The sequence below is a fragment of the Semicossyphus pulcher genome, unplaced genomic scaffold, assembly GCF_022749685.1.
Source record: "Semicossyphus pulcher isolate SPU_LCO1_2020_fin unplaced genomic scaffold, fSemPul1.0.p SCAF_8, whole genome shotgun sequence".
NCBI lineage: Eukaryota > Metazoa > Chordata > Actinopteri > Labriformes > Labridae > Semicossyphus > Semicossyphus pulcher.
The window spans coordinates 6403699-6420043 of NW_027211759.1; the positions used below are offsets into that span (position 1 = coordinate 6403699).

Here is a 16345-nt window from a genome sequence, read left to right on the forward strand (position 1 = left end):
GTGTGTTTCAAAGTCTCATTCCAGTGTGAATACTTCATTCAGAAATGAGGGTTGTTTTAAAAAACAGGAAAATGACTTTCTTTTTTCACAAAAAGACCTTATAAACCTTAAAACATAATGATCTTTAAAGTAAACTCTCTGAAAAATAAAGGCAGAACATTAAACATTAGGATTACAGCAGATTGAATGTGTCAAAATACGGTAATATCCTTTGTTATGACAAGAACCCGCCCATGCAGCTCTCTGATTGGTGCTCCTGAGCTCTATCGCCCACTATCTCTATTCCTATTGGTCAAGATGAAAATCTATCAATGCGGAAGTGCCGCCTTGAAAATCAATGAAAAGTGAACGGGACCTCCAGAGTGAAAGCCACGTCAAGCTTGAGAAAGGACGCAAACATTTATCCGGAAGTAGGGAAATGTTATCTACAAAATAAAAGGTCTACATATAACGACCAACACAACTGTGTTTCTGCTTCACCATAATAATTTCTTATTTTTTTAAAAAGCTGACTCCTGTTTGTGACTAGTCAGGAGCAGTGATGTATTATGTTCTGGTAGATGTACATATAACAATACATGTCTTCAAAATAATTGACTATTTTTCTGCAAAGGCTTGAAATTATAATTTTAGTAACTGTTTGATTACTATAGGTGTGGGTGGCTTATAATTGCTTTTATGTGCACATTTGAAATCTGCCTAAACTATAACAGCAATCTTCATTGATTTTTTCTTTTACTTTTCCTTATTTTTTTGTTTTTACAAAGGTTTTTTGTATTTTTGAGCAGTTTAAAATGAATTAGGCTACCATATTTTGCTCCTCTGGAACGACTACATGCTGTTAATTCGTACGTGTTACCCTTACTCCTGTATTTGTGTGAAATTAATTTGTCATGTTAATGTCAAAATACATATTTAACTTTTTATTTCTTGACATACAGGACAAACATTCGTGCGTACTCTTTTTCTCCTTCAATTTAACTTTTGTCCAAGTATAATCTTATTTATTCATCTTTTTTCAAATACGTGTTACTCTTGATTTGTTTGTGTTCGCTTGTTGCCAGTTAATACGTTACATCAACTGTCTGTACAATCTAGCTACAGTACAGTTAAACCCTAAGAAAATTTTTAAAGTTTTATTTTGAAAGCTCTGACCGGAAACCTTTTTTCCTTATTCTGTTCAACTTGACACTGTGCGGAGCAGGACCTCCGAGGAGTGAACAGCGAGGGTACCGGTCTGTTGTTTTATGTTGTCTGGTTCGCTTGCTATCAGTTTCTGGTTTTGACAGCTTTTTCAGCAGCGGCTGGCCTGTTTCCTTCGTCTGGACCGAGTTAAACCCGCGTTGACAAACACAAACATGGAGATAGAAAAGGAAGTAAAGAAGGTAAGCTTTCTCCCCAATGTACTTGGTATCTCAGACTGACCGGGGAACGCCCTGAAAAGGTGTGCTGAACACAGGGCAGGTGGCGAGAAAAGTACAAGTATTGCTCACAGACTTTCTTCTCTGCTCTTCTGCTTTTACTTCAAACGAGTTTCAGAGTTTTTGCGTTTTCATTGAGGAAATGGCAAGCATTCTTAGCGAGATTACTTTCCTTTGAGAATTGTCCCGATCGGAAATAGCCAACACCAAACTGCATTTGAAATTTTAAAAACATACAGTTACCCTCCCTATCAACAAAAGTAACGAGCTGTATAACATTTTACCAATTATTTATCAAAACAGTAGAAGTCATTGCAAAGTTCGGCTTTGATATTGAACACAAAACATTTATAGTGTATCCAATATTAATGTTTTAGTATCGGTGCGCATTGCTGTATCTAGAAAAGAACTCTATTTTCGCGTTCTAATATCATGGTAGTATTTCGTTAACCTGTTGTAAAAGTTCATCCACAAAAGAGTGAGTGTTGCTCTTTAAATTACACAGCTGCCGAATTGTAGAGCTGCTTTTAGTAGTGCTTATAAGTTATTAAGTTATGTAAATGTCCATATGTACTTGCATTTACGCAAGATGCTATAAAATTAAGAGATATTTAAAGGGGCTTTGGTCATGGAAGGGAGGAGGAAAGGTTATTTAGTCTGCCATTAGATTTAAATTGTTTAAGTGGTTTCCTGAAAGTGTAGGTTTTACTGCCCAAGTGCCCAGACATAGATTACATGTAGAATAGACAACATAATATGTTAATTCAATTAAGATGCAGGGATCATGTTGCATTCAGTGGATTACTTGCATTCATTGCATTCCTTCTGCTCAGTCTACTTATAACTCTTGGATTTTTACATTAAGAAGTTATTGCCAGAGGATACCATTAGATCAGATATTAATTGTCTGTTTGTAAAACATACTAAAACAAAATTACCTGCTGAGTGGTTTATAAGACATTGTTGGAATTGTTCAGTACAGACTTCTATTATATCATAAAGGTCAATCTCAACCCAAATCGCTGCCCTAGTTTGTCATTTCTTTGGCGTCAGTGAAATGTAGTGTACAAGTAACTTTAATTTAATGTATATTTTGTTCCTACAGTGTGTTCTGTTTCACTGAGGATTCACCAGCCACTGTGTCCGAAATGATTTCACCAACCTGTAATAGAGCCTAAATGTACTCTTAATTCAGCCCCATTAAAGCACAGGCAACTCAAACAGTATATACAGTAAGCTGCTGCTGGAAAGTGGGTCTGTGCAGCTGGGTGACCCAGACAGACCCGGTCTGACATCTGCTTTTAATCCCTGGAGGAGATAAGTCCTCAGCGGCTGCGGGGTCTCCGGCTGCGGCGGCTGCAGGTCGCTGGGAGCGCCTCAGTCAGCGAGAAGCTGCTGTAATTACTGTCAAACTGTTACTGCCCTTTTCAAGAAAAGCAACCTGTGCGTTTGGGTCATATCGTGCTCAATTAAGCTCCTGCAGTCTCCCAAAAAAGGCTGAGGTATTAAGTTATGACTATGAGCACACTGTGTGCAGGGTTTGAAATCATCTGTGATCACTGTAATTCTGCTCACTTTCTGTTGTTTCTGGTGATCCTGCTTTGAGGCTCTGACCTCATCCTGAGTCATGATCTTCTCTGGTTGTTAAAGTTGACATGGGCATAAATTCTGAGGGAAGGTTTGGAACAGGGAAGAGTGACGCAATCCTCTGTCTGCTGAAATACACTTAAGATCTGTTTGGGATTGATCCAAAAGCTGTCAGATGTGCGGAAAAGAAAAAGAAAAGTCGACTGGAAAGAAGGCGTTCGTGTCGGCAACAGGATTATGTTGGTTGTAGGTTGTCTGTCTGTCGTTGATTATGACACAATTTCTCACAAATGTCTAATAGGATAAAATTTAAGATATTTTTTTAACCCCAAGGGTCAAAGGTCACCTTAAGTTTGATATCCTAACATCCTGGGAAACGTCTTTTCTTTTCCTTTCTTGTGAACGCATATTTCAGGAACCCCTCGAGGAAATATCTTCAAATTTAACAGACACGTCCACTTAGAGTCAAAGATGACGTGATCACAGTTTGGTAGTCAAACAACAGCATCGTCGCTCGATCTCCCCTGACTCTACCTGTCGCAAACCTGTCCTTAGAGGAATCAGCTGATGCTCCGCAGGGAAACACAGAGAGACGTTCTCTGTAATTATGTCCCTTTGTAAATGACTGTGGTGCGACCTCCCCTGTACAATGAAGGCCTACTTATGCCATTGTAATTAAATTCTTTAAATACTTACAATATATAAATACATCCCCTCTTCCAGCCACAGTTTCATGTGGTCGGCAGCTGATGAACGTAAACTGCATCTTGACTGATTGGAAGAGGCACAAACAAGTTGATAACTAAGATGGCCGATTATATTTATCATCTTCAACCAAGCGAATTAGAAAAAGGACATTTTGGTCGGAGGAGTGTGTGTGTTATTGTGTTACATGATGTACACTGTTGTGAAACTGCTGCTACAGTGTCATTTAGGGAAGTGCTGCTTAAATATAGTAGAGGCAGTTTGTGAATCTTTAGGGACCGGCTTATTTTTCTGCATGGAAACAAAGCCAGTAACAAATAAGTTTGATTTAGAACCTGCTGAATGTGTGTTTAGACTTTGTACTGATGCTGCAGGAACAAAACGTGACCGTCTGCAGGTGGTCTGCTGAATTTGAAGCGGTGTCTCTGGTCATTCCAGCTGCCACCGTCTGCTGCAACAAAATGACTCATGAAAATGACTCATCAGGCCAGAGCTGTAAACTCTGTGTCTGAACAACCTCTTTGCTTAGTTTGTCACCAGAATTAATCAGCCTGTTGGCTTAGTCACTCATCAACATCCGCTGTGCAGTCTCCACTGTGTTACAAGGAGAGACACGCTGAGTGACCTCTGCTAAAGATGGCCCGTGCTCCTCACTGTGCCCAAGACAAATATTTAGACTTCCACGTGTAGTCAGCACTTGGCTCGAGTCCCCTTTAATCCCAACACTTACTTTTCTTCAGGTTTTAGCTCATGCTTTCATTCAGAGAGCCTTTAAAGGGCCAGTTCGCAGATTTTCAACCTCAGTCCTATCATGCTATTATGAGGCGCTAATGCCGTTATGGTAGGTAAAAAAAATGCAGTTAGGCTCTGTGCCTTTGGAGGACGCTATCCTGAAGATATTTTAGACGATCCACCGATATGTTCTCGTCGTATTTCAGATTCTGCCATTGCCTGCAGTGAAACGGGAGTATTTTCACTCCAGCGTCTCTCTCTGGTCCGTTCCATTCAGAGGGAGGGGCACAATGCATGCTGGGTGTTGCAGGAATGTAGAGTGGGTGAAACCACAAGCTGTTTGTACAACTTTCTCCACAGCTATGGCGCCAATTTCAAATATTATTGCTTCTATCGATTACAGAGAACACCAGCTTTGACTGACTGTGGCTTTTTCCAGGAGCGAACTGCTCCTGTAAGTTAAAACAGTACATTCTCTGAAATTGACTGATCGCAAACTTTACAGGCAAGATGGAGTGTGTAGTTTGGGGGGCGGTGGGAAAAAATATCGATTCGGCAATATATCGATGTCCTGACTCGTGCAGTACAATTCTTGTTGTACTGGCGCCAGATATCTATTTACTTTACAGATAAATGGCACTCTAAACAGATTTCCCTGCGATTGTGACTCACCGCATCGCTACTTCATGACGCCTCGCGGTGGTGCTCATGACATGAATGAGGGTAATGTGAATGGAAATAAAGTTAATCAGATATCGTGACATCTCATTTTAAGATTGTCTTGCAATATAGCAATTAGCGCAGAATTGCTGATATTATCGTTCTTGGGCCACCGAAAAGCGTCTTAAACAGAAAGGTGGCGTTGAATGTCTGCTGCGGTTCAAATGAAGTTTCCAGTTTTACACAAGTTCTTGAATTGTAAATTGAGTGAAGGCAACATGTAAAAAAATGGCGGCTTATTTGTCAAATAAAAAATACACTTTTGTTTAACAGGCTTTAATATTGTACTTACAGCAAGAAGTATTGTTTGGGAATAAAGTATCAGATCGCTCTGTTACCAACCATATTCCTACAGTCATCACAATACAGCTCAAGTGCATGACGGAGAATTTAAAGGAAAAGCATTAGAGAATTGATGGTACAGAAAAAAGATTAACAAGCACATCAGAAAACACATGATCACAAACATACAGAAGCACATTAGTAAAGGATGTAAGTAAAAAAGGAATGTTGTCTAAAAGCTGAAACAGAATTTAGTGAAATAAGTAAATAAAAAGTTTTCCTCTTGTTTGCAGTTTTTTTCTGCTGCCTGTGAAAGTGAAAGTGTAAGAATCCGAATGGGAAGCTTCACTGAGCTCTTCTGATTTGTTTGACACTTTAATTATCGTAACAAATCACGCTGCAAAACTCCGTTCTTTCCTCCTCACAGCTCCCATGGGAGGGAACTCTCACTACTAAAGAAGGTGTAATGGAAGCTAACGTTTTGTCATCTTGGCTCTGCTGTTCAAAACAGGAGTCACTGTCTGCATTCTTCAGTCGTTCTTCGTCTCTTTTGGGTCAAAAACATCTCTGACAAAAGAGCTGCCTGCTGGGCTCCCACAAGGCTTTCAACGTCATTGAATAGTTGCCCTTATATGGTCATAAACAGCAGTAATGGCTTAAGGCTGACAGGGGGATTGTTTGATGCAGAGGCCAAGGGAGGATGCAGACGATTGGGCGAGAAGAGCAGCGAAGAGTCACGCGCCAGGAGTTAGAGAGAGAAGAATTTAGAAGAAACGTCAGTAAATATTTAGGCAAAAGAAAAATTTTATCAGAAATCATCTGAACTCGGTTAAGAAACCTTAACATCACTTTAAAAAACAGAAGACTATAATAAGAAGTGGACGTAGAAGTGAAGCTAATGCACTAGTGCTTTAAACCTGTATTTTCTCTATTGGCCAGCAGGGGGCGACGGGTTATCAAAGTCAGATTGTAGTCCACCAGAAAATGACCCTTCTTCTACTTCTTCTAAACATTTTCTTAATGAGTTTATTGTCACAATCTCAAGTGTCAATCCTTCTTTACTACAACATGGTGTTTATTTAGTAAATTATGGTCAAATAGACAAGAAATCATGGTATTGTCTCGGGTGTGGCCTCCTTTGTGATTGACAAGTCATTACCATGGTGACCTATCAATCAGGATAGAGGCATTACAATACTTATCCACACTCCAAATATGGTCTCTTCTGACCCCAAAAAAGTAAAAAGAAATCCACGGGCGACGTCACAGTGATTATTTTCCCTTCTTAAATACAATTTATGTGTTTGAAACAATGTACTGTTTATCCTGAATTGTGCGTTATGGACCTGTGACTTTTGTTGTTTCTACTTCTGTCCCTTTTCTTGATGTCATGTAACCTCTGAAACATTTTCAGTCAAGAGTAAATCTGTGTCCCCTGAGGAATCCAGGTGTTAGAGGAATTACCAACTGCAATCTGCACAAGTTAAACTAAGATAATAGCAGACTAATGACATTTGTAGTACTCATTTTATGTCCCTACTACTTGCCCTGCTCTCAGGAAGCATTAACTGTCAGTGTAAGCAGTCGGACCAAACTGCCACAGCATTGTAACCTTTGTTATGTTCTCTGTTTCCAGATGACCCTCGGGCACGAGTTTGGCGCCGGAGCGGCCTGTTTGAAATGCAAAGACAAGTGCGAAGGCTTCGAGCTGCACTTCTGGAGGTTTGTACAGCATCTTTCAAGCAGCATAGAACCACCACAGAAACAAGTGCGGCCGTGGAAAGTCGGTCTCAGTCTCTATATGAAAATACACATACACATAAAATGTTTACATTAGGAGCATAATACCCGAAACTCATAATGAACATACAGACAGAACAGGCAGTAAGAGTACCAAGTGTTCATGGTCTTACTTCCCCTGTCTGTAACAATATGTACATTTGTTTGAACCAGCGACTCATTAAACACTGTTCTGTCTGGACAATTATCCACACCTGACGTCTGAGTCTGTGGTGGTGGTTTTACTGTGTCTGACGTACAACCTGGAATGTTGTCCTGTAACAGTCACACAGTGGCCTTACTTAACCCACCATGTTGCACCTGTGGGGATCTACAGAATTTGTAGTCGTCTACTGAATACAAATGCAGTTTTTTCTCACCTGTACAAATCAAACAGCTTTACTCTGCACAGAGAAATCTGATGAGGGTCATGCTGAAGCTTGCCTGGCAGTCATAAATTATGTCATAGTTGCTTCTGAAATATGAAGCAAGTTGTGTTGAGGCATGTGAAAAGTGCAGGTATTTAAATGTAACACTGAGCGTGTTGTATTGGGAAAGTGTTGTAGGAAAGATAGCAGATTGTTTTAGTTTAGTGAGTTAGAAAAATTCCAAAAGAAAAGTTTGTTTAAACAAGACAAAAGCTAGCATGAGGCTGACCGCATCAGGTCAGTGTGCGTTTTTGTGGGCTGTGTGTTACAAGCACTGTCCTTATGAGGCTGATGACAACGTGTTTGAAAGCAGGTGGGCACTGCAGACGTAGGTGAGGACAGCGGACGAACAAAGTATCCAGAGCCGTATAGACAGAGAGTCGCATCAGTGGAGGTCCAGCATGCTCCATGATCCGCCATTGCGATGTCGCAACTCTCTCTCTATGGCTGTGAAAATACCGTCACTCACTCACTCAGTCAGTCAGTCACATATAGACCCGTGTGTAGGGCTGATGCCGGCGATCGGCCAAAGATATGATACATTGCTGTCAAGGGACCGCAAGGGATTAAAGGTTTATTCAAGATTCTTCCAGAAATGTTAAGACATTGTTCCACAGTGAAATAAATAACTAAATTACACCAAATCACTTGTGCATGTACAACACATACATGCTCAAGTAGAGCAAAACAATCTCCCCCCTTCTCTCTCTCTGAAAACGTTAGTGATGTTTATAAAGCGATGAATAATCCTGACTGTTCTCTTCGTCCTCTGCAGAAAGATCTGCAGGAACTGTAAATGTGGCCTCACAGAGCACAACGTGCAGATGAACTCGGAGGAGAACAAGAAGGTGGGCAAGCTGTTCGAGGACACAAAGTACACCGGCCTCATCGCCAAGCTGAAGAAGGACGGCGTCCCCAGCTACAAGGGCAACATGGTGACCATCACTCTGCCCAGCTCCTCCACTGCCTACGCTGTACCGCCAAGTGCTTCTTCCACCATCGTGCCCCCCTCTGCAGCAGCTGGTTCGGTTCAGCCTGCTGGAGCTGCTGCTGCTGCTGCTGGTACAGCACCCAGTGGTGCTCCGGGTCAAGCTCCGGGTCAGGCTCCAGGTCAAGCTCCGGGTCAGGCTCCAGGTCAAGCTTTGGGTCAGGCTCCAGGTCTGGCTCCAGGTCAGGCTCCAGGTCAAGCTTTGGGTCAGGCTCCAGGTCTGGCTCCAGGTCAGGCTCCCTCTCGGGTTCCAGGACAGTCTCTACCCGCCGGTGTCACACCTGTCAAGGCTAACAAACTGCCGGTTTCTGTCAGCGCAGTATCAGCCAGCGCACTCCCAGTGCCCAAAGATGTGCCGATGAAGTCTGTCACCTATGAGTGGGCTCCACCAGTGGCCAATAAATATCTGGTAAGAGTTCAAACCAGTGCTTAAGTCATAGTGGGCATGAAAGAAGATCTAATTTAAAGTCCTGTTTGGACTTAATTCCAGAGTTATAACGTTCTGGAAGTCATGTATCTGTTTGTTTAGTCTAGAAGTGTATCTCTGGGACTCTTGTTTTTCATGTCTGTCCCACCACACGCCTCTGTTTTTTAAACTATTTCCTGGTTCCTCTTTCTGATTGGCTCTTAGCATCTCTCTGTGCACTCTTCTCCTCTCTGTCCTTCACACAATCTTTCTCTACCCCCATTCAAGCTAAACAGTTTCTTCTTATTTTGCCTCTGACTTTCAGGCGGTGCGTTACATCGAGCTGCTCCCACCGGAGAAGCGTCCGGTGGCCGGTACAGAGGGAGCTGCCTACCGCCGCCAGCAGATGGCCTGCCAGCTGCCCGAGCACGACCAGGACCCGACCAAGTGCCACGAGCTGAGCCCCGCCGAGGTCAAACAAATGCAGCAGTTCGTCCGCAAGTACAAGGACGAGGCCCTGGGGGTGGGAGACGTCATGCTGCCCGAAGAGATGGCTCTGATTCAGGCACGAGGGCAGGGTGGAGTTGCGGCTGGAGGTGCACCTGGTGCTGGAGGAGCAGGGTTTGGACCTGGAAGTGCTGTTGGCGGTGGAGCTGGTGGTGGAGCTGGAGGAGCTGGGTTTAGACAGGGTGTTGGAGCGGGTGCCGGTAGTGGGCCTGGGTTTGCAGGTCCTGGTGCTGGGCCTATGGTTGGGGCAGGAGTCGGGGCTGGCTTTGGACCTGGAGCTGGTGGTAGTGGAGTTGGAGGCGGCATTGGAGCTGGAGCCGATGGTAGCAGAAATGGAATTGGAGCTGGAGCTGGAGCTGGAGCTGGAGCTGGAGTTGGAGTTGGAGCTGGTGGTGCTGGAGCTGGAGTTGGAGCTGGAGTTGGAGTTGGAGCTGGTGGTGCTGGAGCTGGAGTTGGAGCTGGTGGTAATGGAGCACTTTCAGGTCCTGGAGCTGGTTTTGGGCCAGCTGGAGGAGCTGTGGGTACTGCTGCCACTGCAGGAGCCATGGGTGTCCCTGGAGCTCAACAAGCTGGACTACCACAACAGAGCTTTGTAAGCACTTTATATTTATTTATCAATCTATCGGTCTGATATGATAATAAATCACTATTTTCCATGTAGCAATGTGGCAAACGCATGCAAAAAAAACACCAACATTTTCAAGGAACTTTGGTTTAAAACAACAACAAAAAACCTGAATTGTTTCATGTTGTGCGGAGTCTTTAATTGGACAATGTTAATTTGTTAAATTATACAATTATATGGTTTTATCGTCAGAGTTGATCCTAATATTAACAGCCTTAATATCGTATTGTCTGTGTGGCCATCCCTCACATAGTTATGTGCAGTTCATACTGAAGGTGGTTTAAGAAGTGCCAGGAGAAAGTGATGCCTGTCTTTCATTGCTACCTTCTCAGTCGTCTGTTATGTGCTGTGTTTTAACCAAATATATTTGAACACAGCTTAACAGACTGTTAAACTCTTTCTGCAAGCAAAGTGGAATAGTTGATGCAGACACTGTTACCTACAGCTTACAATTTTATTTTATTGCATTCATTTATTTTCTAACAGGGTATGAACAGTACTTCCTTTGTACTTCTCACTTTTCTGTTCTTGCATCAGGGCCAGAGATAATCACAGAGATACAGAGTGTTGCTTTAATGTGTTGAAACAAGGATATTGCTTTAAACCATTTAGGCTTGTGATGCCTTCAAATTAGTTTGTTGCAATCAAAAGGAAAGAACGTTAATAAGGCAGGAGACAAATTATCATCGAACGATCCCTCAGATTCATCTGGCGTTCTCCACTTTGGGAATCATGTTTGTAAAGTGATCCTTAACATCTGAGATAAATTCAAGATTAAATCCTGTCATATTTAATTTAAGTAATTACAACCTTATTATCGTTATTACATAGATTTAACCTGTTACATTACTGCCAGTCATAATTATAATAATAGTTTTAGTCCCTCTCCGGACACTAGGTGGCGACATAAGACCAACTTTGAGGATGAGGATGCACAGTGAGTTAATTATGGCTCATGAGTCACAACTGCAGTTTTTTTAAGATCTCATTATTACCATGTGCAGTCGGCTTCCTCTTGCAGTTGGAGCCTTACGATTTATTCCTGCTTTACTGTGACGCACATATTAAGGAGGTAAAAAGAAGCAGCAGGAATAACGCAAGGAAGACCAACTTCTTTCTATCCTTATATTCACTTCCTCCCTCTCATCGCTTTCTCCTCCCTAATTCCTCGCAGTACTCACGACTGCACAATATCAAGAACACACCCTTCCCTCCTTTGCAGGGAGTGTCCCAACAACTTTGTATTTACTTATCTACCTTCTACCTTCGCCTAAACTCCACCAGCAGTTTATCATCAACACCAGGGTCATGTCAGAGTGCGCCTCCGTGTTTTGGAGGGGGATTTCCAGCCATTTTAGGCAGTAAAATGTTCCATTCTCTTCCATTCAGGGAGTAATAAATGTCCCCAGATAAAATGAGCATATTGTTAGATGAAAGGACGCCTGTTTGCTTTGAAATGGACTCAAAGAGAAATATATTTGTGGTAGATTGTGTAAAAACCGAATGAAACATTGTTGAAGTGCACCGTAATTCTTCGTTATCACTAATGGGACAGGATGCAGGACGTTCCTAACACAGTATCACATTAAGAACATTCCACGCATTGTGTGTCATAACCATGAAAACAAAAGAGTAATTTAGTCCAACAGGAACAAACTCGTGCTGGAACAAGTTGTAGATTAAATACTAAAGTGATTCTACATAATGACTCTTTACATCACCCATCGCATCTACTGATCTAAACCTCCTCCTTACCAACCATCTCTTCTTGTCTCCTCTCCCTCCCAGTCGTGCCGTCACTGCCAGCAGCCGATGGGTCGGGGCGAGCCGGCCGTCTACGCCGAGCGTGCCGGTTATGACAAGCTGTGGCACCCGGCGTGCTTCGTGTGTTGCACCTGCAACGAGCTGCTGGTGGACATGATCTACTTCTGGAAGAAAGGGAAGCTGTACTGCGGACGCCACTACGGAGACAGCGAGAAGCCGCGCTGTGGAGGCTGTGATGAGGTGAGAGAGGATGTGATCGTTTGAATAGTTTGACTGTTAATTGCAATATTTAGTTGTTATTCTACAACACAGGGATGCACAATGAAAATGTTATAGTCCATTTCTGCCTCACAATAAAAGCTGTTTGTGTGTCCACAGCTGATCTTCAGTAACGAGTACACCCAGGCGGAGGGCCAGAACTGGCATCTGAAGCACTTCTGCTGTTTTGACTGTGATTGCATCCTGGCCGGAGAGACGTACGTCATGGAGAATGACAAGCCGGTGTGCAAGCCGTGCTACATGAAGAACTATGCCTCGGTGAGACGGACCCTCTTTCTCTCAGCTTCTGTTTGTTTAGATTTCAATTGCTGTGTTTATTTTTTGGAAGCTGTTATTCAAACCCAGTTCAGGTAGTTTGGGGCTCACATTGCACTCACCCTATTGAGAGTCACATCCCAACCCTAGAAATGCAACTCCTGTTTGGACCTGAGAGAGTGGGAAAATAAAGTCTGAAGTACATTTCAAACATTTCTGACTTTAGCCATTACGTTGAACAACAAACCTCGGTGTAAAATCAGAGCATGGCTGTAAATGAACGTCAAGAATGTGAAGCACTCAGCATGTGTTACATGATTTATCGGACATAATCCCCAACAAAGGCACTGGTTTTATTATGATACCTGCCTTCACCTGTGGCTCCATCACTCTACCCATTAAGAACTATGTTGATTTAAGTATTTAAAGATGGACATTGCACTGAGGCAAAAATTTGACAATAGATCAACTATTTCATACTCATTACTTGTTTTCAAGTGCCTAAAAAGTTTTTGAATCACACACCTTGCTTTGTGACTGGGTTTTTGCTTCGTTGTCATACTTTATTAATCTAACTACAGAGAACGTTATGAAAATGAGTGGAGGAAAGTACAGAGATGTAAAATATCCAAGTAAAAAAACAACCATGTGACTTGACGTCATTGTATCCTCCATCATCACAGAATTGCTCCGCTTGCAAGAAAGCCGTGGAGCCCGAGGACCAGCGGGTTTCCTACGGCGAGCACCACTGGCACGCCGCGCCTGACTGCTTCAAGTGCTCCGGCTGCGCCAAGTGCCTGATGGGCCAGCGCTTCATGGCGGTGCAGGGCCACCTCTTCTGCTCCGTGGAGTGCAAGAAGAAAATCATGGCTTAGAGGGGCCAAACCATCAACCCTCCATCTTCTCCACAACCACTTGTGAAACCAGGACAGACTGAGCTGCGACGAGAACCAGAGCAGGGAAAACAAACACTGGTGCAGCTGATGGACGTGTCAGCGAGAAACTAGAGTGCCTGATGCCTCTCACATAGAGACGCACAATAATAATGAGTCCTTTTCATGTGGGCGCTCTCTGTCAGTAATTCTGTCTCATCTAGATACCAAAACTTCTGCCTTCTTGTTTGTCCTCTGCCTTAAAATCAGCCGTCTTTTTTCAACAAGTACATTTTTTCTTGCACTGTTTTTTTCTTGCACTGTTTTTTTCTTACTGATGAGATTAGTTTTGTATTGGATGCCTTAAACTCGTCTGTTTAATGCTTTTGACGCAGATTTAAGAATCTACTGTTGATATAATGTGGCTCCCTTTAACTGCTCCCTTTATACAAAAAACTACTGATCTTCTGTCTCCTCTGTGCAGCAATATGATGAGCAATATGAGCAGGAAGTTGGCTTAATTTGCTTCCTGTGCACTGTATTCCAGATCAGTCATTTGACTTCAATTGAACAATAATATTACTACATCATGCAGCAGTTTTAAGTTTAATTGCTAAATATGACTTCCTGCATTTACAATGGGATGTTTGGAAGTCCTCTCCCGAACTGTAATCGCAGTATTTTTTCAGCCACAAGCAGCAACTTCCTGTAGCTGTTTTATTCTAATTAAACAATGAGGTGTGCTATTGTGTTTTCATTCATAATATTTTACCAAAACAATGTGAACACCTTCCTGTATGCAGCACCAGTTAGAGCTTTATAAGGCAAACCTGTGCAAACAATTGCTGTCCACACAACAGCTGTGCAATTAAGTGGTGGAATAAAGGTGAGTGTATGACAGGTATTTCCCCTCGTGTGCATGTTTATGTGGATGAAGAATGCAAAGAGAATATGGATGTAGGATTGAATTAGATCGTATTGAATGACCTAATGACACTGTACTGCTGTTCAATCCACAAACATCCAGCTACTGTATTAAATAGAATTTAACTGTACAGCTGCTTATTTGAAAGTTTGGGTTCACTTAACAAATATTGTGATTATTACAATTAAATAAAACATTTATATTCCAATAGAATTAAAAGTAAAAATAGTAACAAACCCATCACAAAGTGCAGAAAGAAGAAAAGACATAAAAGTACGTCCAGGGTTTACTGGGATCATCCACTGGGATCCTGCTGGATGTAAACACTGTAAACGTGTTGTATAGGAGTAACTGCAGGTTTGCCTCGTTACCCAGGAGACACTGGAAACTGCTTTGGGTCCTTTTTGTTCTGTAGGAGCGCTGTACTTCCATTTCAAGCAATAAACTGCACTTTTAATCTTTTTTTTATCTCCAATCATTTGACTGAAATCGACTCTTGCAGGTGTTTTCACTTATACCGGACTCTACTCTGTGTGTGTGAGAGTGTAAAGACAGCTTCATTGACATCCATCTTTTCTCGTAAAGTTCTTTGCACCTGTTGCAGCATTATCTCCATGACTCTGCAAACATATGCAGAATCTGTTAATTATTGCATGCAAAGTAAATGGACTGATAAATACGGTGGCCGAGAAGTTTCGAAAGAACAAATTCAAGACAATACAAAAGTTGCAACACAAATACAATAACCCAAAACACAATTACAAAAGCCACAACAGAAGTGAGCAAAAACGGACAAAATAGTGTCTCGTTGCACAAACTTACACATGTGGGAGACGGAGGTACCTGTCTGTCTGACAAGTAAGTGAAACCTTGTTTGCTGGCTAATTTTTTAGTACTTGTAACAAGTACATAGCGCCAGTAATAATTGATAAAAATGAACCCACACGTATAAGTTTGTGCAACAGTCTGGAGACACTAATCTGCCCCTTCTCGCTTCCGTTGTGGCTTTTTTTTTTGTGTTGCAGCTTTTGCACATGGAGATCGTTTGAAACCTCTCAGCCACCGTAACTAAATGGTAAATGGACTGCACTTCTACACCGCTTTTCTAGTCCTCTGACTACTCAAAGCACTTTTACACTACATGTCACATTCACCCTTTCACACACAGCTGGCAGAGGCTGCTATGCAAAGTGCCAATCTTCAATCAGAGTCTAACCATTCCACGCACACACAGCGATGGCTGTGCCTTCTGGAGCAATTTGGGGTTCAGTGTCCCACCCAAGGGCAATGTAGACTGCAGTAGCGGGGGATCAACCTTGCCATTGAAGGATGACCGACTCTACCACTTAGCCACAGCCGCCCAAATACTTCATAAGGGTAGCTGCTAGGTACTGTAAAAAATAATGTAATTTGGATAAATGCACACAAACTTTTGTGCAACTGTGAGGAGCTGCTCTATTCTCTTTGTGCATTGAATTGTGGGTTAATAGCATTTCACATCACCTTCTCCTCATACAAAGGCTTCACCTTTAGTTAAAAGTACAGCTCAGGGTGAGCCCTCTCTGACGTATCAGCGGTTCCTGTTCCTCGGATGGGAACTCTGCAGCAGGCGAGCCATGATGGAAAAACCACCTCCGAGGGGCTCGTGTTTTCATTCACTCCGTGGAAACAGTTCACAATTCAAGGAAGCTCCATCTCCTAGAAGCCCCATTGTCTGAAGTGGCACTCAGCCCAAAGCTTTGCTGTTGTTTCCCCTCTTTCAGCCCCAACCACACCAGGCCTGATGTGACCGACTCGCCCGGCCTGCTCCACGATCACCCAGTTGTAACCTCTCTACCTCCAACCCGCCTGTGTCCTTTCTTTGAATATATTGGGTCAGTAATTCCGTGCTTTTCCAGTTCTATCATCACAGGAACCCTGGGCATATTTGGCATGACTCTTCCAGTGCTGTTTTGAGAATTTAGTTTCTTTTGTTAACTGAATACAGAGACGCAGGTTCAATACTTTAATAGACGTGAGGTCCAGGGCGGGGGCTTCTTCCTGTGATATTGTGTGCTCATTGGAATTTGC

The 16345-nt window shown here is 42.6% G+C and overlaps 1 protein-coding gene across 1 annotated transcript; it reads left to right on the plus strand.

Moving 5' to 3' along the window:
- The first annotated feature begins 1205 nt into the window (after positions 1–1205).
- On the plus strand, positions 1206–14737 carry tes (testis derived transcript (3 LIM domains)). The gene is made up of 7 exons (XM_069686325.1): positions 1206–1385; positions 7084–7169; positions 8430–9051; positions 9374–10147; positions 11969–12184; positions 12323–12481; positions 13162–14737. The coding sequence occupies exons 1-7, from the start codon at positions 1359–1361 to the stop codon at positions 13351–13353; spliced, it is 2076 nt and encodes a 691-aa protein (XP_069542426.1). The 5' UTR covers positions 1206–1358; the 3' UTR covers positions 13354–14737.
- The last annotated feature ends 1608 nt before the right edge of the window (positions 14738–16345 follow it).

Bases quoted from the DNA above. Each gene is read 5' to 3' on its own strand.
- tes (XM_069686325.1), top strand. From the start codon at position 1,359: ATGGAGATAGAAAAGGAAGTAAAGAAG. The intron at 12,185-12,322 runs GTGAGAGAGGAT...GTGTGTCCACAG, and splicing joins GCTGTGGAGGCTGTGATGAG to CTGATCTTCAGTAACGAGTA. The intron at 12,482-13,161 runs GTGAGACGGACC...CCATCATCACAG, and splicing joins ACATGAAGAACTATGCCTCG to AATTGCTCCGCTTGCAAGAA.